General features: G+C 41.3%; 1 protein-coding gene across 5 annotated transcripts in view; it reads right to left on the minus strand.

Annotated features, from left to right (window-relative positions):
- Positions 1-25,554, minus strand: part of KIF13B (kinesin family member 13B) — a 126,632-nt gene that overhangs the window by 38,303 nt on the left and 62,775 nt on the right. For all 5 annotated transcript variants that reach the window (XM_065630770.1, XM_065630768.1, XM_065630769.1 and 2 more), the window contains exons 12-27: positions 23,329-23,439; positions 20,357-20,491; positions 17,761-17,891; positions 16,610-16,696; positions 15,451-15,641; positions 14,458-14,668; positions 13,173-13,335; positions 11,636-11,782; positions 11,005-11,154; positions 10,205-10,333; positions 8,659-8,829; positions 7,963-8,120; positions 6,824-6,956; positions 5,691-5,837; positions 3,702-3,731; positions 1,733-1,832 (exon numbers count right to left, since the gene is read on the minus strand). In XM_065630770.1, the coding sequence (XP_065486842.1) occupies positions 1,733-1,832; positions 3,702-3,731; positions 5,691-5,837; positions 6,824-6,956; positions 7,963-8,120; positions 8,659-8,829; positions 10,205-10,333; positions 11,005-11,154; positions 11,636-11,782; positions 13,173-13,335; positions 14,458-14,668; positions 15,451-15,641; positions 16,610-16,696; positions 17,761-17,891; positions 20,357-20,491; positions 23,329-23,439 (2,194 nt within the window). The remainder of the gene's footprint in view (positions 1-1,732; positions 1,833-3,701; positions 3,732-5,690; positions 5,838-6,823; positions 6,957-7,962; positions 8,121-8,658; positions 8,830-10,204; positions 10,334-11,004; positions 11,155-11,635; positions 11,783-13,172; positions 13,336-14,457; positions 14,669-15,450; positions 15,642-16,609; positions 16,697-17,760; positions 17,892-20,356; positions 20,492-23,328; positions 23,440-25,554) is intronic.

Here is a 25,554-nt window from a genome sequence, read left to right on the forward strand (position 1 = left end):
TTGAGTGCACTATCAGCAAGTTTGCTGATGACACCAAGCTGGGAGGAGTGGCTGACACGCCAGAGGGCTGTGCTGCCATCCAGCGAGATCTGGACAGGCTAGAGAGTTGGGCGGGGAAAAATTTAATGAAATATAACAAGGGGAAATGTAGAGTCTTGCATCTGGGCAGGAACAACCCCAGGTTCCAGTACAGGTTGGGGAATGACCTATTAGAGAGCAGTGTAGGGGAAAGAGACCTGGGGGTCCTGGGGACAGCAGGATGACCATGAGCCAGCACTGTGCCCTTGTGGCCAAGAAGGCCAATGGCATCCTGGGGTGTATTAGAAGGGGGGTGGTTAGTAGGTCCAGAGAGGTTCTCCTTCCCCTCTACTCTGCCCTGGTGAGACCTCATCTGGAATATTGTGTCCAGTTCTGGGCCCCTCAGTTCAAGAAGGACAGGGAACTGCTGGAGAGAGTCCAGCACAGGGCCACAAAGATGATTAAGGGAGTGGAGCATCTCCCTTATGAGGAAAGGCTGAGGGAGCTGGGTCTCTTTAGCTTGGAGAAGAGGAGACTGAGGGGTGACCTCATTAATGTTTATAAATATATAAAGGGTGGGTGTCACGAGGATGGAGCTAGGCTCTTCTCAGTGACAACCAACAGTAAGACAAGGGGTAATGGGTTCAAGCTGGAACACAAGAGGTTCCACTTAAATGTGAGAAGAAACTTCTTCTCAGTGAGGGTGACAGAACACTGGAACAGGCTGCCCAGGGGGGTTGTGGATTCTCCTTCTCTGGAGACATTCAAAACCCGCCTGGACGCCTTCCTGTGTAACCTCACCTAAGTTTTCCTGCTCTGGCAGGGGGATTGGACTAGATGATCTTTTGAGGTCCCTTCCAATCCCTAACATTCTGTGATTCTGTGATAATAGCATAAAACCCACTCTGCTCAGAAAGTCAGCATCCAAAGAAGCAACTCAGTATACAAAAACAAGGAACGATGATATATGGGTTTCTCTAACTTTAGTTGCCCTTAAAGCAAATTGCTGGTGAGTTCAGAGATTCAAATCTCCATCAATTTAAAAGAGAATAGAATCATAGAACAGTTTGGTTTGAAATGACCTTCTAAGCTCATCCAGTGCCCCCCCTGCCATGAGCAGGGACATCTGCACCAGCTCAGGTTGCTCAGAGCCCCGTCCAGCCTGGCCTGGGATGTCTCCAGGGATGGTTCAGCCACCACCTCTCTGGCCAACCTGGGACAGGCTCTCATCACCCTCAGTGGAAAACATTTCTCCCTTATATCTAGTCTGAATCTCCCGTCCTTTAGTTTAAAACCATCACCCCTTGCCCTATCGCAACAGGCCCTGCTCAAAAGTCTGTCCCCATCTTTCTTATCAGCCCCTCTTAAATATGGAAATGCCACACTAAGGTCTCCCCGGAGCTTCTCTTCTCCAGCTGAACCCCCCAGCTCTCTCAGCCTGTCCTCCCAGCAGAGCTGTTCCAGCCTCGGATCATTTCTGGGGCTCCTCTGGCCCCTCTCCAGCAGGTCCATGTGTGTCCTGTGCTGAGGACCCCAGAGCTGGACCAGCACTGCAGGGGGGTCTCACCAGAGCGGAGCAGAGGGGCAGAATCCCCCCCAAACCTGCTGCTCATGCAGCAGTTTTCTAAACTTTACAATATCTTAAAACAAATAACGTGTGTGCATATCTCTCTCAACCTATCGCTACTGTTACCTCTAACAGTATCTTGCTTACCAGGCTTTCCATCGAGTTTTTGCAACTGCTGATCAAGATACTCCTGCCGCTTGGTTAAGGCGCACAGCCACTTCCGACGGAGCCTCTCCAAATCCCTGTCCTGTAAAGAGGAAAGCACTCATGTTAAGTATTGAAAAGCACTCATGTTAAGTATTGACCAGGGAAGTCAATGTTTCCTATTTGCGGCTCACACATTTCCTCAACCCTTCTACTCATCCTGTACCCAAGAAGCACATAAGAAACACAGAGTAGACCTCCAAGAAGTCACTCGGCTCTTCTCTATTATTTTCTTTTGCACAGGATAACAGAAGCACTGAATAGCTGAGGTCAGAAGTGACCTCAGGAGATCGTCTAGTCCAACCTCGCTCCGTGCCCATAGCGAGGCCAACTACAGCACCTTGCTCAGGGCTGTGTCCAGTTGGGATTTTAATATCTCCAAGGATGGAAAGTCCACAACCTCTCTGGGTGACCTGTTCTTCCATCATGGTTAAAAAAAATAAAAAGTTTTTTATGTTGAAGCAGAAAATTGTTGCCTCTTGTCCTTTTGCTGAGAAGAGCCTGGCTGTGTCTTCTTCACTCCTTCCCATTTATATACACTGACAGGATCCAGACCGAGCCTTTTCCTCTTCTTGAGGTTAAACAACTCCAGTTCTCTTCGCCTTTCTTCACAGATTTAAACCCTTAACTTGCCACCTCTTATTTGAAGTATTTTTGCTTGCCAGCCTAAGGCACCTCTTTTTCTGTTATTCTGTACTACCCAGCTGAACAAGCTCCAGTTTATACCTCTTCTTGGCCCCCAAACTAGTCTAAAACTCACTAACCACTATCTTGTGGCAAAGCTGGAAACCCCAGCCCTTATCCAGGAATCATCATTCCCATTCACCATTTAGCAGCCTCATATTAGGAATCCGTCCTTGTCCCACGTCACGCCACTGTCCCTAGTTACGGCATTTGCAACTGAGCCTTTTAAAAATTGTTTTCTTAAGTGCCCATGTCCTTCAAAAAACCCCACAACACCTCGGTATCCTTAAGAACATTCAGTTCATTTGTCTCAGGTGTAGAAATGCTCCAGAAACGATGAATGATTCTCTCCATGCGGCATGTTGGGTGCCACGAAGATCAGCTCTGGGATGCCTTCAGGCAAGCCGCTTTTATGGCAACAGCAGTTCAGATCCGTTCCATATCGAACTAGAACAAATACTTTGCCAAGAAAAACGGGTGGATGTAAGACTAGAAACCAGAGTTGTATTACTCAGACTCTTCCAAGTATGCTGGGATCTGTCAGATAGCATTAAACTTAAATCTCTGGTTGTTCGCACTACACAAAGTTGAGATATATAAAGATGTTAATGTGCTTTTGTTAAAGTTATTCACAAGAAGACGAAAAATATATCACAGATATTGTACCTCATCAGTTCCCCTTTAAAGCTCACGTCACTGTGACATTATATATAAAAAACCAGTGTGCTGATTCCAGCAGTTTCATCACTGCTGTCTTAGCGGCCCAGGAACAGAATCTCCCTTGCTTGCCCTATATTTGATTACTGTGCAGTACAGTCCAGCTCTCATACACAGAACACATTCATAATATGAAAAAGCATGAAGAATTTTGACTGCATCTTTCAACACTGCCAGGCCTACTCTTGTTCTTAATGAGGCCAATCTCAATTTAACCGTAGTTTGTCAAGAAAGATGACTCCTTCCCCCAAAACACCAAAACCAAAAAGCAATTCGATCTTGTTTTGAAAATACACATTAAGGCACCTTGTTCTTTCCCTTTCACTTCTATAATCTCTATATGACTTCGCAGAGTAACAATCTACGCGATTCTTCAGCTTTCAGCCTCTTCAGCAGACAGGCTCTCTGCATATCCAACCAGTACAGCAAAGATCAAATTCTGATCTTCCTCTAACATGTTTTAATCTGAAAAGCTCTGAGTTCATGAAAAAAGAGAATTCAAAAGTTTTACCTGATAACTGTCCATCTCATCCTCTTCTTCCTAGGCCAAAACATGCAAAACCATGCAGTTAATTTTTTTTTGGCAGCAGGAAACGCATTGAATGCAAAAGGTGTAACTATTTTAAGCAATATTAACAGTCTTACAAAAAAGTCTGAGCTTAGCAATGGTATGATCGTAGAATTAAAACATGTTGATGTCCCAAAGATTTGCTGCTATCAGCTCATCGAAACACAAACTAGAACAATCCAACAATCATAATGGAAAAAAAAAAATCACAGAAATACAGCTATTAGAAGTCTTCATAATTGGAAGCAAGTGGGATACGTAAGTTGCCCTAAGAAAGAAAAACGTGTTATAGTGAAACAACTTGAAACCTGTTGATCCTGGATGGCAAAGATCAATGTGCTGTTTTATCTGTAGGACTTAAGTATGAATGTTACAGCAAGAACTGAAACATGGAAGTCTAAGCCAACTCTAGGGAGTCAAAGTAACTCTGTCTGCCACACGAGGACTCACAATATAGACCTTCGATATTTTGATTTCCATTATTTTCTGATGGGAGACATTCCATTCAATCATCCTCAACATTCATTACAAGCAACTAGCATTAAGCACAACTGCCACTCCTGCAAAGTGAATGGAAAAGCAACGAGGACTCCAATCCTTGCCGAGTTATTACTCATCTATTTAAGTGATAACAAGCCACTGGAGTCTACTTTTGTATCTCCATAATGAAAGCAAAAACTTAGCTAACCTAAAATTCAAAAGCCATACAGAAGAGGCATCTTCTTAGTTCAAGGTCTTTAGAAAATCTTTCACATTCCGTAGATACTGATTTACTTGAGATAGAGAAACGCTAATAAAGGGACTAAAAATCCAGGTGCTCAACTCAGAAAGCTGTTGTAAGCAACAGGACTAATAAAACCTGGTTTTCAAGAACCCTTTCCCATGTGGTTTATCAGTGTCAGACACAACTTACTAGTCTCTTAAGTGGAGCCTAAGTCGTTATCTCTTGAAAGAATGTACTATTTTGTGGATTGCCAGCTCTGCTGGATATAGTTGAAACTGGTCAACAGATCAGAAATTCACTGGGAAAGAAACAGAGTGAGACAAAAAGGGAATAAAAGTAATAATCTGCCCAGGATGCTGTTCTGTCGCACCAGTTTTTTTGCGGGTTGCTAACTCAGAGGAGTGACTAAATTTGAATTTAGCTCTTGGGGGGGAAGGTCAAACTGCGCTAGAAACTGATAGGAGCACTGCAAGGAGATAATCCCTAAAACCAGCTCAATAACTTGCAGTTTAAGATGAGATGCAGGGCTTCTGAGGTTGTCAAACAATTGGCCAACATAAACTATGGGCCAACAACTGGCTCATATAATTCTAACATTTGTAACTCAACATTATTTGAATATATGTTCCATTCATTTATTTTCATTTGACAACTTACTTAAAATTGCTGCCATATCTAATATTTGAAGTCAAATCTACTGGGCAAACACCTAATGAATTTTAGAAACTTTGGCATTTTCTTTTCTTCTTTGAATGGCATGTTAAGGCTCTCCTGCCTTTAAGGATAGAAAAAAAAAACCAAAACCAAAAACCACCACCAAAAAACCCAACGAAAAAACAAACAAAAACCAACCAAAAAACCCTGCAACACAAAACCAGAAGAGACACAGAAAGTAGTTTTACAAATATGATTTTTGCCATGGAAAACCATTTTTGACTAAGAGAAAGATCTTCCACACCGCTTTCTGAAAGACAGAGTTTTAGATATAAATGAAGCTGAACAATCCCTAAAACCACCACCAAAGAAAGAAATTGGGACAATTCTTCTTGATGTTGCTTTATATGATTAAGAAGTAGGTTCAAAAAATATCCTCCAAAACCAAATTAAAACTTGAAATGAATGGAGTTGCCTTTAACTGCAAACTTAGGAGATCACTTGAGGCTTTTACATGACTTGGAAATAGCGACAGGAAATATTCAGGCTCTTACCTGATAATTTTCAGGTGCTTTTTGTGACTTGACATGTTTTATTTGAACGCAGCCAATGCCAACAGATAATATCGATTCCTCCATCAGTGGCAAGGTCCCGGATTCCTGCACAGATTTCACTTCAACCTGAATTCGTCGAGATTGTCCCTGCCCAAAAGAACAATTTGAAACGTTTGGAAAAAAAGAATATAAAATGCTGAAAGCTTAATGACAGAGAGACCTCTACTGGCAGTCAACTGCAATGGTATATTTTTATTCTGTGAAAAACAAAGGTGGTGAGTACTTGAATCTCAATGGCCCAGTGTTCAAGTGATACCCCTTCTGTTGCAAGGATTTATGTTTAATGGATTTATGTATTTACAGGGAAAAAAAAAAAGTTCAACATTCAGCAACTCCCCTTTACTTTTCTAGAGGGTTTTCAAAACATACACTTAGAGGATTTTATTTTTAATATTTCTGAAAGTAGAAAATAGGGTCTCTTCCCCACCTACAAAAAAGGAGAGAAAATAGTCAAATTTGGTGAGGTATTGAGCTTTTCCTGACTCTAGTCTCCTTGACTGAAAGTTCTTACCAACTGATGTTATCAGTGCAGCAAAGTAACTATTCTTTAGTAAAAATCATAGGGAAAAAAAAATAAAATCAAAGGAGTTGTACAGTTCAGAGGTGCAGCCCATATTTAACTTTTACTAATTCCTAGTGTTCTCTGGGCAATAGTTTATCACTTAAAAATGTTAACTTCTCAGTTAAGCATTAATAACTTAATGTGTGTAGAATTCAAAGAACAAAGGAATGGCTGGGTGGAAGGAAGAAATAAAGGGGAACTCTGAAACTCAAAAAAAATAACTGAGTTTGGTGGAGACTGATGTCCTTTCTACCAGGTGCTATCACAGAATAGGGAAGAGAACATGGCAAAAAAGCTTACAGGTAAGTCTTTGATCACCTTTACATCTGAGCTGACTTTCACAAAACACAGAGGGATTCCACCTTCTTCCACTTTCTGTTTTACACAAGCTCGTATTTTGTGTCTAAGCTTGACAGTTCCTTGGGCACCGTCCCTTCACCGTACAAAACAGAAGCTCCTTAGCTCTCCGCAGGCTCTTTTCACAGCTGAAATCCTGCCCGTGCCACCTCACCTGTCTGAGCTGGAAGATGCCTCCTGTGCACACGTCCTTGGCAGGAGTCACCTCCACTGGGCAGTATTCCCCGTTCTCATTCAGCTCGAGAATTTGAACCCAGAGCTCTACTTTTCGAGTTACTTCACTCCACCTGCAAAACACATCAAATACATCCTTTTTTTTTTTTCTTTCCCCCCTCCAAAAGCATTAATTTAGGCATCAGATTGAAGAAGTAAAGGAACACTTCAATAGGTGTGTCATTCATGACTATATAGGCTTACTATTTTAGAATCACAGAATCATTTTGGTTGGAAAAGACCCTCAAGATCATCGAGTCCAACCATAACCCAGCCCTGGCACTGCCCCATGTCCCTGAGAACCTCATCTCCGTCTGTCCAACCCCTCCAGGGATGGTGACTCCAGCACTGCCCTGGGCAGCCTGTTCCAATGCCCCACAGCCCTTTGGGGAAGAAATTGTTCCCAAGATCCAACCTCAACCTCCCCTGGCGCAACTTGAGGCCGTTTCCTCTGGTCCTGGCGCTTGTTCCTGGGGAGCAGAGCCCGACCCCCCCTGGCTCCAAGCTCCTTTCAGGCAGGTCAGAGATCAGAAGGTCTCCCCTCAGCTCCTGTTCTCCAGCTGAACCCCCAGCTCCCTCAGCCGCTCCCATCACACTTGTGCTCCAGCCCCTTCCCCAGCTCCGTTCCCTTCTCTCAACTCGCTCCAGCACCTCAAGGCCTTTCTTGGCATGAGGGGCCCAAAACTGACCCCAGGATTGGAGGTTTGGCCCCCCCGGTGCCCAGCACAGGGACGGTCACTGCCCTGGGCCTGCTGGCCACATTGTTTCTGATACAAAAACATCTTCAGTTTGCCTAAATAAAAGGGACTTCCAAGTCCTTCCGGTTTTATCACTTTTAATTTGAAACAGAGGTGGGGCATTTCTCTTCTTTCATGTTTTTAAAATGTACTAACACATCACATGGTGTTTTTCCAGTAGCCAGATACTATTTATAATAGTCTAAGAGATACAGGCTCAAACACACGTTCAGTTGTCTTCAGTTCAGAACTTGACTACTTATCCCAAACCTTTTTCAACACTGGGCACCTCAGACAGCGATTTTCCAAAATTCTAAACTGAGGATCCATTTTCCATATTTACCTGTCACGAAGGCTGCGTGTTTTGGCTTGAATTATTCCCAGATCCCACAGGGCTGGGTTTTTGCGGTCACCACTCTGCTTGTGCCCATACACTTCAATCGCCAAAGCACCATCGTAAAGATGTTCCATAAAGTCTTCGGAAATATTGACAGAAACTTCCTGTATGTAGATGACAAATGGGTTGATGACTGTGACTACACAACAACTTAGGCTTAGAAATGTACTGTCTTGACTTTAATATAAGCTTGTGTCCTGGTTTTACTTGTATGCTATAATTATATATATAACATTATATATAATATATTAGTAAAGTCACCCTGGTCCCCAAGACACAACCTAGAGGAAAGGAAGAACTGTCAGCTCAGTTTGTAAAATCAGGAGGCAAAGCAAAGACAGATGATTTGCTGAAGATTAAAGTCTATAAAGAGCTGAAAAATGATCGCGTGTTCTTCCAAGTGCTGATCCAAAGGGTCAAAAAAGTTCTAATGTCCAGAATCAGAAAAATCAACACTCATCAGAAGTTATTATATTTATTTTACAAACGGTGAAGTGGAGTAAATTGCTGAGTGTAATGACAAATGATAGAAAGAACAAGATAAGAACTCAGGTGATTTGGCTGGGATTCATCTAACTAAAACTGTTGTGCAATAATAAACCTGCCTACAGTTTCATTAATAAGATAGCAAAAAAATTGTACATTGCAGTGATCGAAGACAACCATGCACCGTGGCTCCTTGCTGATGGAAGATAAGGAAGGATCCACCTCGGGTGTAACAATAACTGGCTCCGGTTGATCCCAGAACGTGTATTTGCAGAACACAAAGTTGGAGAGGTGCTGTGGCAAACCTGTGGCCTGAAGGATTTTAATCTAGAAAAGAAACAGGAAATAAAGGAAAAATACTTATTCCTTAGGCAGAGAATTAAAAACATCTTAGGTTAGAACAATGTTATTCTGTTGCATGGCAAAGGGTAACAAAAAAAGAAGCAAACCAAAAAACTGTACGAAATACAAATTTCTGCACTGATATACACTGGAGACAGTGTTTTGAGTGCATCAGCTGAATGTCACCACTGGATGTCACCAGGCGCGTATTTGTGGGGAGTAAAAGCTAAAAGGCTTAATTTTACAAACATACCATAACATGTTGTTAATTTTTAATGCTGAGATGCACCAAACCCATTATAACTGAAGAGCACCACAATAAAAATCTCATACTTCTACCAAAATTGGCTCCTTTATTCTGCAAAATACTTGTTTTAAGATGTTACTTGTCCTTATTCTTTCATTCTAGAAACAACACAAAAGTAACCCAAACATTACAAAACTCACCTTTTTCAAAATCAAGGCCAAATATAAACAAAATATCTTGAATAAACCTTCTGATCTAAACAAAGCCATCATATTAACCACACTATTTAATACATGTCTATTTTCCATTTCTGAAATTAAGATCCAATTAGTCAGACTTCTATGGCCAAGACGTTTCCTGCAACAATGACCTGTACTGCTTGCAAGCTCTAACTTTCTTTTTATTATTAACAAGAATAAACACACCTGTATATATTTCACAAAATATTGAATATTTAAGGAGAGAAATACTAAGAGAGAATGATGCACAGATCAGTGGGAGTTTATCAGATTCTGTGACTCCTTTTGAATTAGATATTGTAGCTCCAGACCTAGTGCCCAGATCTTCCATGTCTTCCAAGACTAAAATAAACTTTCTGGGGTAAGACTGTACACATATAAATATAGTTTAATGAATACCTTGCAGATTTAAAAAAAAATAATAATGGAGACTGAAAGGAACAAACCCCATCTAGTTCTCTTGTATTATTTCAGCCACTCAAGAAAAAAAATACTGTGAGAAAAGACCAGGCAGCAGCACTTCAGGAGAAACACTGGGCACCAGGACATTACACGAGGCCATGAAAACAAATACAGCAGAAGTATTAAACTCTCTACATACAACTGAATGCTTAGGTGCAGCTGAATTATTTGCCTTTTTTTTTTTTTTTTTTTTTTAATAATCCTGAAACATCAACACAGTTTCATATAATCAGTCAACGAGTTTAAAGACAGGACTCTGTCTGTGTAATTGGATACTGGAAGCAAACATGGTGCAGGGGGTTACAAAGAGAGATTTAACACCTAGAAGATGATGCACCAGGGACTTCCCGATTTACGACTTGGGATGAAAGAGAGCGGGTTGCTCAAAGCTTGGGATGTATCTTGAACTCACCCTGCAGACCAGTTTTCTCTCCTGAATGTCATTTTCATTTGAATAGTCTGGACTATCCTCCCCTCCAACCAACCTGTCGTCTATCTCTCCACTCACTCGAACGACTTCGACATGGAGACGACCCGATACCTGAGAAGAAAGGAGTAAGAATTAACTTGTGTGCCAGAAAACAGCGACGGGTTCACCCCTTTTCAAGTAGCTACAACTACCACTGTTTCCACTCTGTGAGCAGACAACGTGTTATTCCTTTCCATTCTTTTGCACTGTGCATTTGTTGCACCAGATGCAGAATGCTTTGGAGGCAGAATCAAAGAACCTTTGCTGTAAAAATAAAGGGCATCAGCCACTAGAGTGACTTTGGGAGCAGCAAACTGCCATCTCACCTTCACACCAGTCTCTAGAGAGTCTGCAAAGAGCACAAGTGATGCAGAGCATAGAGAATGTTGCCTGGGATGCTCCAGCTGCCTTTGAAGTTGTTCTTATAGTGCATATATATATATATATATATATATATAAAAGAGCCTGTTCTATAGCCCATATTCCTTCTACAGAGTATTTATTTTGGGCTGCTTTGTTCAGAAAGGTGCTCACAAAGCTTTCTCCTTTCACAACCGCTACGCTGGAATTCAGAGCTGCCCAAACAACTCCGGTAAGGTATTATGGGATTTGCATAATTAATTCCGAATTGTTAGCAAAGAGCTTGTGCACATGAAACTCGAACTTATCTACTATATACTGATAATAAGATCCATGGGATATAATTAAACAATTGAGTAAGGATAGATTATAGAATGACAAACCTCTCCCTTCTGATTGATGATTGGAACAGCGTATTGTAGTTTCACATCATAGAACAGGCACTCAAGAAAGACATTGGCTACTCCGATAAGGCTGTGGTTTTCCTGCTCATCGTAGAATGGATCAGCTCGCCTGAAGTAAGCTCTCATCACCTTCAATCAAATTCAGAATAAGGTGAGGAAAACAAACTTTTCATGAAACAGTTTTCAAAGCGTCGCACAACCAGCCTAAGGAAGGAAAAACGGACTCAAGCAAGAGCCTCGATTAGATCACAAGAAGAATGGAAACCTGAATTTTATTTTGGACCAAGTGTAAGGCCTGTCCTCAGCAAGTTGTCTTTTATGTTGTCAGATTCAAAGAAGTCAGCCTGAACATCAGCTCCTGTTGTGTTTACTTAGTGCTTATTTTATGCTCAGTTTGGTCACCAAATATGCATGCGAACAAGCATCAAAATGACAAGATAAGGGTTAATGACATGCTGAGGATCTGCTTCAGTACTGGGAAAAGCAAAGGTTCAGGAAAATTTAACTCTTCGCATATCCGCCCTCCAAAGATTTTCTCACATCTGCTTAAAAAGAAAAAACAATAGGAATGTAATTCTATCAGCAGAATACTGGAGTAATTTTTACTTACTGGGTTGTCTTCCTCACAATCTTTCCACTCCTGGTAAAGATCCCTCATGTCTACCAGTCGATTCTCCAGCTTTTCCAGTGACCAAATCTGTTTGCCTTTCCCTTTCCTTCTCACCTGAATAGCAGGTTCACTGAGAATTGCACCTCTCTGCAAAACAATTGCAGAGATAACAACAAGGAATTTGTGTCATAATAATGAAAGAATAATTTAAAACAATAAAATACTGATAATATATTTGGGAAAAGTCTGGATTTTGTTCTTTTTTTTCTATTATTCTAGCTTGAGCAACCAAATTCAAGCATGAGTTGGGCTGTCATAGCACATTCGTGTGCAATTTCACTGCAAAGTCTAATCAGAGCTACGGGTACTAGTTTCTGTGGATTTTCACCTTACGTAAGTGTTGCAAACAGGAACATTTAAGCATTTCATAAATATCAGAAGGCCTGCAGTTCCAGCTAAGGTTGCTGCTGTCTGCAACTTTCAACTAGTGCAGACACTTAACCCTCTTTACTATCCTCTTTCTAGATGTGCCAGAAGACTGCAAGAAAAACAAGCAACCAAGAGAAACTTCTAAAGCATTCGATAAAAATTCTAATCCTGGAATAAAATACATCTCCTGTACTAACGACAGCCTGGCTATCCTCAAAATATTGAGCTGACATCAAGAACAGAAATAATAAGCCAGCTTAGGTAGCCAGACTAAGACATGAAAGTCTGGGTTCAGCTCCCTCCTTCCAAAATTTCTAAGATGTCTGGAATGAATCATCCAAATCCTCTCTGCTCCTGTTCCTCCCTGCACAATGGGGCTGACAGCATTATCTCAGCTCACCGGGGTGATGTAAAGCCAAATGCCCACAAGGTGACCGTAAATACTTGAAACAGAGGTTCCCTAACCTGCACAGACTTTATCACTGCAACAGAAGCAGAAGTGAACTTCGACACCAGTGGAAAGGTCTTGCATCATAACATCTATCAGTAAGCTAGCTTGTTAAAAGACATGGTAACAAATCAATGAATCACAGGATGGTTTGGGTTGGAAGGGACCTTCCCAGCTCCCCCAGTGCCCCCCTGCCATGAGCAGGGACATCTGCACCAGCTCAGGTTGCTCAGAGCCCCGTCCAGCCTGGCCTGGGATGTCTCCAGGGATGGTTCAGCCACCACCTCTCTGGCCAACCTGGGCCAGGCTCTCACCACCCTCAGCACAAACAATTTCTTCCTCATGTCTGGCCTGAATCTCCCTTCTTTTAGTTTAAAACCATCACCTCTTGTCCTATCACAACAGACCCTGCTTTTATTCTGTCCCCATCTTTCTTATCGTCCCCTTTGAAGCACTGAAAGGCTGCAATAAGGTCTCCCCAGAGCCTTCTCTTCTCCAAAAAATAAGATAAGGATGTAGCACGCACTAACAGAGACACGTTTAATGCACATGAATAAACCAACAAACTTCTCTAGAGCATTAACGTCAGAATCTTACAAATATCATTGCTAAGGGGCAAACTTACTGAACAATTATTTCCTTCCATTAGGGCCACCTTACCTTACTGTTCGCATTAAGGCTTGAAGCTGGGATCTGGAGGGTAACTTTATACTCTGTCCTCTTGTCCAATTCCTCTCCGATAAAATTGGCTTCTCTCACATACAAATTGGCTTTAACAATCTGCTCTCGCAGCTTTCTCAGGCTGTGGGTCAACATTTCTTCTCTGGAAGAAGATTTGGAGAGGGAGAAAGGCAAAGTCATGGAATTTGAGTGCTGAAACTGAGTGTGAAACAAATAATCATTTGTCAGGAAGGAGTCTTAACATTCAGCTTTTTTAACACAAAAATCAGCTGAATGAAATGCCATTTCTTCTGGGAAAATAAATAAGCTTATCTGTGTCAATTTAGCAGTATGAGCATGAGCATACTTTGGAGACTTCTCTGTGTATCTGCTGAACAGTCAGCTCTTGTGTGGCTTATTCCAGAGTTTCCCCATCGTAGATGTGGATGTTCCATCTCACAGAGAAAGATTTATTCAGATATCACGACCCACTTGCCCACTGGCCTTCCTGGCACATGTGAGAGAGCACCAACTGTGCAGCACAAGAAGCTGGTACAATAAAACATTCCAGACACGCAGCTAGCACCTTGTCAGACTGTCGCGAATATTTCCTATTTCAAAAGTTGCTTCTTTAGCCATATAAATTCGATTTTTATTTTCTCATTACAATGTCTTTACCACACTCATTACTTTAGGGTATGTTTCATCTTCCTCCTGCAGATGCCCTTTTGACAGTAATACTGGAAGTGATCATCTAGAGCCTGAAGTAAATAACCTCAGTGCAAATTCCTGGGAAGAGGCGAAGAGAACAGCGGCTCCTCTGTCATTATTAAACAGCTTTTGCAATGCTCTAGATCAACATTCTTTGTATCATCCTCTTACTCCCTTTTCTTTCTGCACTCTTCTGGTTGCCAGGACCTGCCCAGGTCAGACAGATGGATGTGAATCAAGAGGAAAAACAATCTTCCAGCAGCTGAGAAGAACAAACTCGTATAGAGGAGTCTCAAAATTTCTTTTAATCATCTCATCTTCAGCCAAATTTGTTGCTGATCAGGATAGAGTTTCTCCTTAGCAACAAAGCAAGCACTCATTCTTATGCATCTTTTCTAGCATTATAGGTCTGGTTGTTCTTAGACTAATATTTTCACCGTGTCCTCCCCGCCCCTTCACAGGAATCCCCTCAGAAATTTGGCAGAGGTGTCCAACGCAATTCAAACCTTGCAAAATTCACTAGCACTGAAGAACTCGACCTGAACGCTCCTGACGGACGGATCGGGTTACCCACCTCTCCTCGGCCCACTGCCGTAAGCGCTGCTGAGCGCTGGGGGAATGAAAGGAGAAGCGGTCCATGCTGCGGAAATGCTGCTTCTCCGGCGACAACCGTCTCCGCAGTTGCTCCAGTTCGTGTTCGTACATCAGCCTCTGCCGTTCGAGCGCAGATCTCTTCTCCTCTTCGTGTTGCTGCTCCAGGCTTTGCAAGATTGACTGCATCGGATCTAAGCAGATGTTGAAAAGAAAGAAGCTAGTACATCTGAGGGTCCAATACCTGGGAACCATCAAATTAAATGGAAGCAATTGTGTAATTAATTTGGGGCGGACTCAGAAATACGAGATTTTTCCCACATTCTGTTACAGATATGCTGTATGACCCTGAGCAAGGCACAAACTACTGTGATTTGGTACCTCCCTTCCCCATTCTATATCTGCAGTAGCCACTGAAATCCACGGTGAAGAACATCCTAGAGAGTAAACATCATTAGCATATAAAAGGAGGAAGACACTACATTTTTGCTGTAATGCATATTCAAAAAATGCTGCTGAACTGCGGAGTAAAATAAACATCTACAGAACAGACTGGATGGATGATTTAAGAGAATTAAGGGAAAGACCAAACTGAAAAAAACCTTCCTGTTTCCCAAAAACATGCCAATCTGGGACAGCTACATAACACTATAAAAACTAAGGAACATAGTTTCAGAGACAGAAATCACTACAGTTAATGCCCAAGTGAGACATGACACAAGGAAAATAAACAACAAAGTGAAAACATTTTGATTTGAGGCTGCAGTTCCACCACTATTCCAGTTTTGGCTTTTTCCTCAACAAGAACTGCCAAACAAAAGAGCCTGTGATGGCTTTTTGCAAAGGCTACGATGAGTCATTTACAAGAAAAATTCTCCAGTAGGAAGTTATACGGGAAGAAGTCTGTGCTTTAGACTCCCTTAAGATATAGTCTCATATTCTGTACCTATTTCCAATAATTTCTGTTGCTTCTTACCATTACTGCCAAGTGCCTTCATAGTGACTTCCATCTGGGCATATTCGTAGCTGAAGTTGATCTCACTGGACACTTCGCTGGAATTGTCCCCATCTATGTCCAGCTGCTCCACACTATTACTGCACTTGATGGAGTTGTCTCGCTCTTCGTCCTCATTCTCCGCCTTCTTTTTCTTCTTTGGCAAATTCAGCCTTTAAATAAGGGGAAAATTTTTAAAGAACTACGAATCGCTCAATTTTGAAACCAAGGGTTGCTGTCAAAGGTTATTAAAATTACGTAGATTTGTATCCAAATCGGTAGACTTTTCCCTTTCAAAATTTGTTGACCTCCCATGAGTGTAGTTTTTCTGATGGTAAACAGGGGAATTCAAGGCAAACTAACTAATCCGTTCTACACTCTAATAATAGAGAGTACCTGATATTACTAATCATACAGTTTAGATAACCATCAACTTCTTTAGTCGTCCCATATCCAAATAATGTAGAGGCAATAATGAAATTATATCCCACTTTTAATGCAAATTCTTCTTTCAAGCATAAAAAAAACCAATTATTCTTTAGGTTGTCATTTAAATCCACTGATCTTTAAGGTACTTCAGACCAGACATGGAGGATTTAAAGAATAAAGTCTTTCACAGAAAACTTTTGCCTGTGATCCTGTCTGATACAGGAAGGTCTGAGGTATGGCAGGAGCTGAAATTCCAGGGAACAGAGAACACAGAGTCCCTGGAAGACCCAGATCACCATATAACATCAGCCAAAAATCTAACACCTTACGAGCAAAAGCCGAAAGGCAACCTATCCAAGTCAAAGCTTGGGTGTCCTGCTTTCATTGTGGAAGAGAAATTACTTAATATTACTGTGGTACTCAAAAATTAAATCTCTTCTGCAAGATAACAGTACTGATAACTACAGCAAGGGCTTCATCAGCAAGTCCCTTGAAGATGAAATTCACCGTATTGCTCTGAAGAGAAAAACATGCACAGTTGTTACGACATCGAGCATTCAAGAACAGCCCAACATCAGCATTTCCTTTATAATCCCAATGAAAAAGAAATCACCTCCTCCTGCAGCCTGAATGCTCCACCATCATCTTTCCTTATACTTTATCTTAAAGCAAAGTTAGTGCAAACTTACAAATTCTTTAATATCTTTTGTACCTGAAGAAGTGGTTGTTTCCCCACAGTATCCTGTCTCCATGATGTAGCTGGATGGGACACATGACAGCAGAACCATTTACGAATGTCCTGTGAAAAGGCAAAAAATCTAAAGCAAATGCATCTATTTAAGGCTTATTTTTTTTTCCCCAGTACTGCTTTCTGTATTGTAACTAGTTAAGGCAGGAGAACGTGTTTACAGATTACAAACAGCAAAATATCCCCAGAAACTTCATTCATCTACCCTGTGCTGTTTCATACACTCCTCCAACCCAGCTTCTCCTGATTGCTCAAGCTTATCGAGTTCAGTACTTTTAGACAGATATTTTGACAGCTACGTCTGGGGAGCATAATTAGAGCTTAAAAATGAAGGGCCTGAAAAAAGATGTCACTGGAAAGAAACGCTTTTCACACTACTTTGCAATACAGAAAAAATAGAAACATTTGAATAAGACATCAGAGAACTTTGCTACATAAATAGCTTAAGACAATAAACTAATTGTAACAATCAGAAACTACTTTTATTTCAGAGTCAGGTTAAGTTTGAAAATAGGATCGTAGGATAACTCAAACTTGAAGGGAAACTCAGGATGTCATCCAGGCCAATCTCCTCCTCAAAGAAGGATCAAGTACGAATCAGGGTAAACGTGAAATTCTTGAATTTTGTGTACCTAACAATAAATTACTGGAGATGCTGATGGTGCATGTCATTTTGTGATCAATCTGAATGTATCATCTGCTTTTCAAGTACTGCTGCTTAATCAAATAAAGCGACAAATGCTTCAGCAGTTCTTTGCATATCAACAGATTTCCTAGAAAATGAATTCAAATTTTGATAGAGTTCCATCTACGCAGCTGCAAATCAGCGAGTCTCTACTTTCTGAAAGCGTTTGCAATTTACCCATCTTCTTTTTGAAAACTTCAGCTACGAACGCCATCACGGGGAGAGATCGCTTTAGAATGAAAGACACGAGTTGACAGAGGGGTAGATGACAATTAAAGCAAAACGTAAAAGCAGAACACAAGAAGTAGAATTTTCTTACTTCAGACCACATGGAAAAGTTCATTTTTTAATTATCTTTTTGCACCACTAATAGTAAATTACTAGAAAACTACAATTCTTACACAACTGGAGCTGTATTTTATTCCCTTACCTAGTATTTTTTTGGGGTGTTAACATAACCTGTCCTTCTGGGGTGATGTCTATGATGCAGTGTTCAGGAAGAATTCCCATTCCACACAGCTGGATATCTTGAGAGTTGTCCGAGCCTATTAACGTGTGCTCCTGGGGAAAATCAATTCAGATGTTAGCAATGGATTCCAGAAGTTCACTAGTTCTAACTCAACTATTCTCCTTCTGGATGTATCTTGTCATTTAGTTCCAAAATCTGAAAGCTGTTCAGTACTTCCCTCAGAGGGGAAAAAGGAGAATGAAACATGGCAAGCAAATCCTTGCTTTGTTTCACAGTAACATGCAGGGAGCACTCAGGAAAGATTACAGGCAAGTTAAGCCTGAAGATGAAGAGGTTTCTATAATTTAATTGTGGAATTCAGTGCCTCAGGATGCTCTAGAAGGCAAAAATACAAAGGAGTTCAAAGATGAATTAAGTCAGGTTCAGAGTGGTCAGAGCCATGGCTATTACACTGGCTCCATCAGGAAATTCCTGAAGCATCACAGAGTCCCAGGCTGGTTGGGGGTGAAGGGACCTCTGGAGATCCCCCAGTCCAACCCCCCTGCTCACGCAGGGTCACCAGAGCAGATCACACAGGTCGGTCCAGGCGGGTTTGAATGTCTCAGAGAAGGAGACTCCACAGCCGCTCTGGGCAGCCTGGGCCAGGCTCTGGCACCTCCCAGCAAAGAAGTTTCTCCTCATGTTCACATGGACCCTCCTGTGTTTCAGTCTGTGCCCGTTGCCCCTCACCCTGGCGTTGGGCACCACTGAACAGAGTCTGCTCCATCCTCTGACACCCACCCTGAGATATTGAGCCCATTGATCAGATCCCTCTCAGCTTCTCTTCTCCAGCTCAACAGCCCCAGCTCTCTCAGTGTCTCCTCATCACAAAGATGCTCCAGACCCCTCAGCATCTTTGTGTCCCTCCGCTGGACTCCCTCCAGTAATTCCTTGTGCTTCTTCAACTGGGGAGCCCAGAACTGGACACACAACTGCAGATGGGGCCTCCCCAGGGCAGAGCAGAGGGGGAGGAACAACCTCCCTCCCCCTGCTGCTCACACTCTTCCTCATGCACCCCTCTGAACACGAGGGATTTGGCAGAGAAAGGATCACTCCACACATGCCCCAGTTCATCCGCTTCTTTTTTAAGCATCTCTGAGCAATTTTTGAGGAACAGATACAAGTTTAGGTAAGTCGGATCAAGTTGTTCTTTGGTGCTTACAAGAATTAGTAAATATGCAGCTCAGCATTAAAGACACCATGAGCAATTTACTCTGAGAAGCAAGACAGTTCAATCTCAGGATTTTAGGTAATGCAGGTGTGAGTCATTTTAATCGAAAGAATTTCAAAGCACGGGGATTTCTACACCAGAATTCTCAACCAACAAAACGAATTTGCATGATAAAAAAAGCTAAAAAATAAAGCCTAACTGAAAAAGACAAAACCTACCCCACGGAAAGGGGTTTTCTCTAGAAAACGAAAATAGCACAGCACCACCTGAGACTTTCCTGCCGGTACCGATGGGCCAAGGCCCATTTTCCGAGCAGGTTTTGTCCTCAGTGTCCCCTTGGATGTGTCACCGTGAACACCAAGAGGCTGGCGCTGCCTCAACAGCTGTCAGTGCTGAGGCTGATTTAGCAGCTTCAGTCACACTCCGGACACCCACGTGCAAGGCGCCCAGAAAGGATTCAATTCTTCTCCCCAAACCCTCAGCTCGGATCTTTTGTCTTTTTTCAATATTTTTTAGCAGATACAACATTGAGAAAGTTCTGGGATATCACAGAGCAGCTATGACTGATACAACAGAGGATCACGTATTCCCTAAGATCGACTAAACCAAAGCCATTTTTCAGTCCCATCGCTAATTCTGTGGCTGTTTTGAGAGGCGCCACAGACCACTTCAAAGAGAAGAGAATGATTTAATGTGAAGCTCAAACTGCCAACGTTCTTACACTGCTAAATTTTTACATCTTGCGTTCTCAAGTGTGAATTTAAAATGTTGTATCTCATTTCTGATCACGTCTACAGCTCGTTAAACTAGAATAAACTGCTCAGATTTTTCAGCGCAGAGTCTGAAAGTCACGTTACGCGTTTTCTGTTTAACATCAGTAGCGGGGACAACACATGAGCACAAATGCTAAGGCAGAACAGAACTCGATTTTCACTCCTGGCAAATTGCATGAAGAGGAATAAAAATGCTTTTCTTAAAGTGAACTCGGTACTACACATGTAGAAGTGAGATGATTACTGATATGCCCAGATAAAATGCTTTTCTGGGTAAAACCTTCAGAAGGCGGGCATAAAAAAAACCCCAGAAGACAGTTTATAAAAGAAAATATCTCTTTCTTTTAAAAAAATAAAATGAAAACATAAAACCCCAAACATTCCTCTGCTACAAAGAAGTAAATTTGAAATTAAAAGGTTGTACTCGTATTATTTCTAATGAGGCAGTGAGTGTCAGAGAATACTTTAGAGATGCAGTTTTTATAACATTCTCCAAGTACCCCTCTGCCAACGGCATCAGGAGTCCACTTCTATTAAAAAAATTATATCTATATATATCAATATTTATTTTTACCTTCAAATAGTACACCAGAAGTTCATTGAGAGCTGGATCTGCATTCAAATTAACCAGGAAACACTTATTATCTCCAACTTTTATTCCAGAAGACTGAAGAGATATGCCAAGGCTTTCCAACTGTTTCTGACGCTCCTGCAAGAGAGTAGCCATCAAAAAATTAAGCTGATTGATGTCCAGCCCTTCGGAAATGCATTCCTATCTGCCAAAGTGCAAGACAAAATGATGGACTGTGAATTCTGAAGAAAGGAACTTTTTCTCCTGCAATCGATTAGACGCTAGAGCCTTAGTTCTAACAAGCTTTCACGAGGGTATCTGTAATTTCTCTCGTCCTTCCACCAACGGTTTCACAGGGTTACGTGCTCTCGTCTCATACGGTCGCATCTTCCATGTGGAAAACGAACACTGCGGTACTGTAGGAGCTTCTCCATGACCTCACTGCAACAGCAAAATGCTACCACAGAGACATCTCCAGAGCCTTTTCTCTTTTGATTTAAAAAGCAACAAGTTCAGTCAGATCCCTGCCAAGTCGAGCCCTGTGTCTATCTTTTATTCCGGAGCGATCAAAATGACAAAAAACTGGCAACCTGCTATTTAAGTAATGCAAATAACACTTCCTGCTGAACGAGAAGAGTGGTGTTTTGGATGGCGTTTTGTTCTTGTCAATAGACTTCATAGAATTCAACAACAAAGCGTTACTGTGCAAAAATGTACATCTCTCCAAGGGAAGTGTTTGGGTGAAGACCAGTGCAGTGAAAGGGGAACATTAAACATTTCTGACTTCAGAACAGAAAAGGGATTCTTCTACAAAAGACACTGAGATAGAAACGTTGAGGATTGTTCCCAGGATCGTACAGAAACTGGAAAGTGAGTCACTGTCCACAACAAAATTTAAAAAATTAACATGGGAGGCCTCTCATAGAATTACTAGGGGGAGCAGAAACAGAGGAGGGTAAAACAAGTAAGTAAAAAAATACAAGAGACCTGCACGGCCGTTCCTGTGATGCTGAGACTTAAATTACATATATATATATATATACACATATTTAGCGGATATCATAGAGGAATAATCCTGGGATGTTTATTAAGGTTCTGACCTTTACTTACCGCTCTGCTTCATACTTAAAAACTGAGCATGTCATACTATTCAGTATAATTCTCTGTTCGACACTGGAGGTGTACCAGGTCTAATCAAGATGAAAATTGCAAAGAACAGCAAGTACAACTCCCTCTTGGTTTTCACTTGCGAATCCAACAGAATGGCCTTGTAAGGAAAAGTCGTGTGTGTGTGCGAGAGAGAGAGAAAAACAAAGAACAGAGGAAGAAAAATGCAGTGTAATGTCAGAGATCTCTCTTCCGATCATCACTGCCAGGCTCTGAAGTTCACACAATTCCTCCTTATCTACAGGCAGAGATAAAGAAAGTGTCGACCAAAGCAAGACTTGGCCCCACAGTCGAAATCTCATAGGATCAACTTACAGAAAATGAGCCAGTTCCTGTGAATTTTTGCTCAAGACCTCAGGTTAATTGACTTAAACATTCAAAATACATTAGAAGTATGTCAAATAACTCACTGAAAATGTGAAAAATTGCCCATTCGCATAGTCTTTAAGGCTTTGAACCCTTATTTTTGCTCCATTTCTACAAACTGCCTTTCGATGGCCCTCATTCTTTAGGAGAAATGATCCTTTCCTCAAAGATTTACAATCATCTCCCCATCCTACCCACCTGCCCTGCTACAATTTGACAGACAGATGTTGGTGGACGCTGGCTAAAAATAAAATCACTTGAAAAGCTGTGATATAAAAGTCTTTAACCTTGGGCCTCCATAAACCTACTGAAGATGAGAGAATGTTCTTTCCACTGGCTTCTTTTCCACTGGTCCTGAAACTGCCTGAAGCTGCACAAACATTATTCCTTATCCCTCCTCTAAAAAAACCCATATATATAAAAAGAAATCACTATTTCTACAGCTGGAAGGGTCTTAAAACTCCCAGCTCCAAAACATCATAACACGCTGAGAATTTAGAAACAACGGAAGCTAAAACAAGCAGCTATATGCAAACATCAAGGCAGATTTAGTCTGTGGCGTTGAGCTCATGACTCCAGTTTTTCAACCTCCTCGCGCACTCGGGGTTTCTACACCTAGAAACGATTGTGTAGGATGAGAGTAGAAATTTATTATTATTCTTCATCCTTATACACAGGGGGAAAAATCCACGGCATGAATCTGCAATGGAAGCCAGGGAGCTCTCGTAGTCACAAGTGGCATTTCTGACAATGGATCTTTAAAACGAAAGTCAACAGAGTCTGTTCTGATTGTGTCATCTACAAGAGGCCTTTGTATCGGAGGCTCCGTTTTCTCCTTATTTATCACACGCTATTCATCACCTTTCAATAGTTCTCCCCCTCAAAAGCTCCCTACTGCAAATATATCCATGGGCATCTGTGGTAAGAATTGAAGTGTCGTGCAATAATTGTGGTGACGCGCGCAATTTTTCAACGTAACCATCATATTCAATTACGGTTTGAGGCCCTAAATATCAGCATAAGAGGTATTAAAACACACCAAGATCATGAACAGTTCTATTTTTTGTTATTCTGAATGGCCTTTGCCTTGCGTATTGAGGCGCTCTGCACCTTGCATTCAACGCTCTCGATGCTCCGTCTTCCCTCACAAACAACAATTTTACTGTCTGAAGAACAGAAAATCCCCGTAATCCTCTCATCCATGGATTATTATTTTTTTAAATAATTTGCACACAGTGACAATTCATTATTGTCATTGGAATAGTAATTTGGGAGGCACGCAGCCATCACAGGAATTAAGTGAAGCTTTTCAAAAGGACAGTAAGCTTGACCTACTTACCCAGAAATGTGGGGAGAGATTCAGACAATCTCTATGAACTGACAGACAAAGGAAACAAACCTATTTTTCATAAAAAGGGGCAGGGAGAAAGAAAGCAGCAAACCTGTGCGATTTCCTCTGTTTTTCTTAATTTTTCTTCCCAGGTTACAGTCATTTCCTGAATCAACTTTTCTGATTCTTCCAAGCGTTCTTTTAACTCTGGCGATTTCATAGCCTGCAGAAATTAAAGGAAATAAAACAAGACAGCTTGTTGTGCTTTGTGTTTTTCTCACATCGCTCTCACACGGGGAAAAAGAAAACACACCATTCCTCATTTTCCAAGGCGTACTTATCAGTAAGTAAAGGCTTTTTTAAAATACATATCGCATATAAATGCAGAAGCCATCAAAAAGAGAGTTTAATTAGTTTCGAGTACAGATGCTAAAGGGGAGTTTCTGTACTTCCATGCAAACCAATTACATGACACTGGCAGATTTGCCCAAAGATATTCAAAAGCAAACTTCTCTAGTTTCTACACCAATACGAGGATCCCAAATGACTCATATCTTGTTTATCAGATGCTGCTGATCTGGTTCGGCTGTTCACATCTCAGTCACTTCAACTGCCATGCCACCAAAATATTTGTATTTTTCATTTTGATACGGTCTGATAAGTGTGATTTTTTTTCTATAGCAAATATCAAGGCATCTGAGGTGTCCTGGCTACCCACCTCTACATATGCATTTTACAAAGCAGGTATCAAAAGAAGCCTTACGATGTGCTTCTGGATACCGGAATTCAACTTATTGCTAGTCCATCACAGCTCTGATTTTGTTTTATGAAACAGTCAAAGGCCCATGTTCCATCCTTTACTTGCGAATAAGAAGATATCCCCACCATCACCCATCATACACTCCAAAAATGGAAAAGACATCAACACTTTTATATTACATGTATTTATTTCCTCTGTTCTCAGTACTGGCATATTCCTCCTCTGCTACCTTGAACCCAAAGCCTGTGGACTTCCCTACGTCGTTATTTCATTACTGCTAACAAGAAGAAGATAGTTTTGGCTGGGAGGTATTTATGCAATGCCAATTAAACAATGCAAACATCGTTCTCCATCAGATACTCCCTTACCACAAAACCAAAACTCCTCAGAGGAATTCAAATCAAATCAAATCGAGGGGCCTCATTATGTGCAGTTTGTTCCAGAAAAGGAGCAAGTGCCAGGAGTGGAAAACCCTGTTTCAAGACAGGAGTTGCCTCAGCCTCGAGACACTACAGTCCCTGTCGGATGATGAGTCCTGTGTAGTATTTTTCTGGTTGAATATCTCAAATACCTACATACAGGGTAAAAGGGAACATGAATTCCAGCCAGGAAGGAAAGTGAAGCCAAGGCAATCTCCAGAAAAAAAAAAAAGATTTATTGTAACTGATAAAACATGATCCATGCAAAGGTGCTGGAGGCTACGGAGCAGGACAAAATGATGATGCCCATTTACTCTCAAGGTCTAAGCCTTGTTTGTCCATTTATTTAGACCTGGAGAAAATTACTCAACATTTTCGCATGCTTCATCTGTAAAATGAGCTAGATAATTCTCCTCATGCCCTACAGAGCTGATATAAACAGCAGATATGTGGACCCAGACTCAGACCAGACCAGCAGGTGTAGTTCTCTGAAAGCAGTTAGTTTAAATCCCCAGCTTAGGGAGGACAAGCTGGTGGTCTTGGCCCAGACAAATGAAAACATGTGATACTAATTTTGACAAGAAAAGATCAAAATGTATTAAAAAAGGGGGAAAGAGGATAATACCTTACGCTTCTGGGAGTAAAAGTAAAGCAGTAAAGTAAACTGTCAAATTCTATTCTGCCTCAGCTGTTCAGGAGAGAAAAAGACACTGACACCAAAATTAAAAAAAAAAAAAAAAACAAACAAATAAAACCAGAAACAAAACCACAACTTGGTAACCTCTATATTTGGAAATGAGCTTTCAAAATGAACCTGACTGTCAGAATGAGTCAATGTTTTGGTTCATTTAAAAAAAAGTTATTTCTGCATATTTCTGTAAGAACAATTAGATGGGCTACAAATGTAATAAACTGAAAGGAGTACAAACAAGGAATTTGGTTTTTGACCTTTACTGTGTAGCCTTTTACTAGCAAACTCCACCATTTTTTCCATGCTCTTCGTCAATGCCACTGAGATGACAACTAGGGTGGGATTCTAATACTTGGATACAGAAATATTTATTACTTCATATTAAGGAAACACTACTTCATTACTCTGGAAAGCTGCCATTATTTTGGCATTAAACTGATAGACACTTATCAGATGCTTAGCGTATTA

The sequence above is a fragment of the Caloenas nicobarica genome, chromosome 3 (assembly GCF_036013445.1).
Source record: "Caloenas nicobarica isolate bCalNic1 chromosome 3, bCalNic1.hap1, whole genome shotgun sequence".
Taxonomy (NCBI): Eukaryota; Metazoa; Chordata; class Aves; order Columbiformes; family Columbidae; genus Caloenas; species Caloenas nicobarica.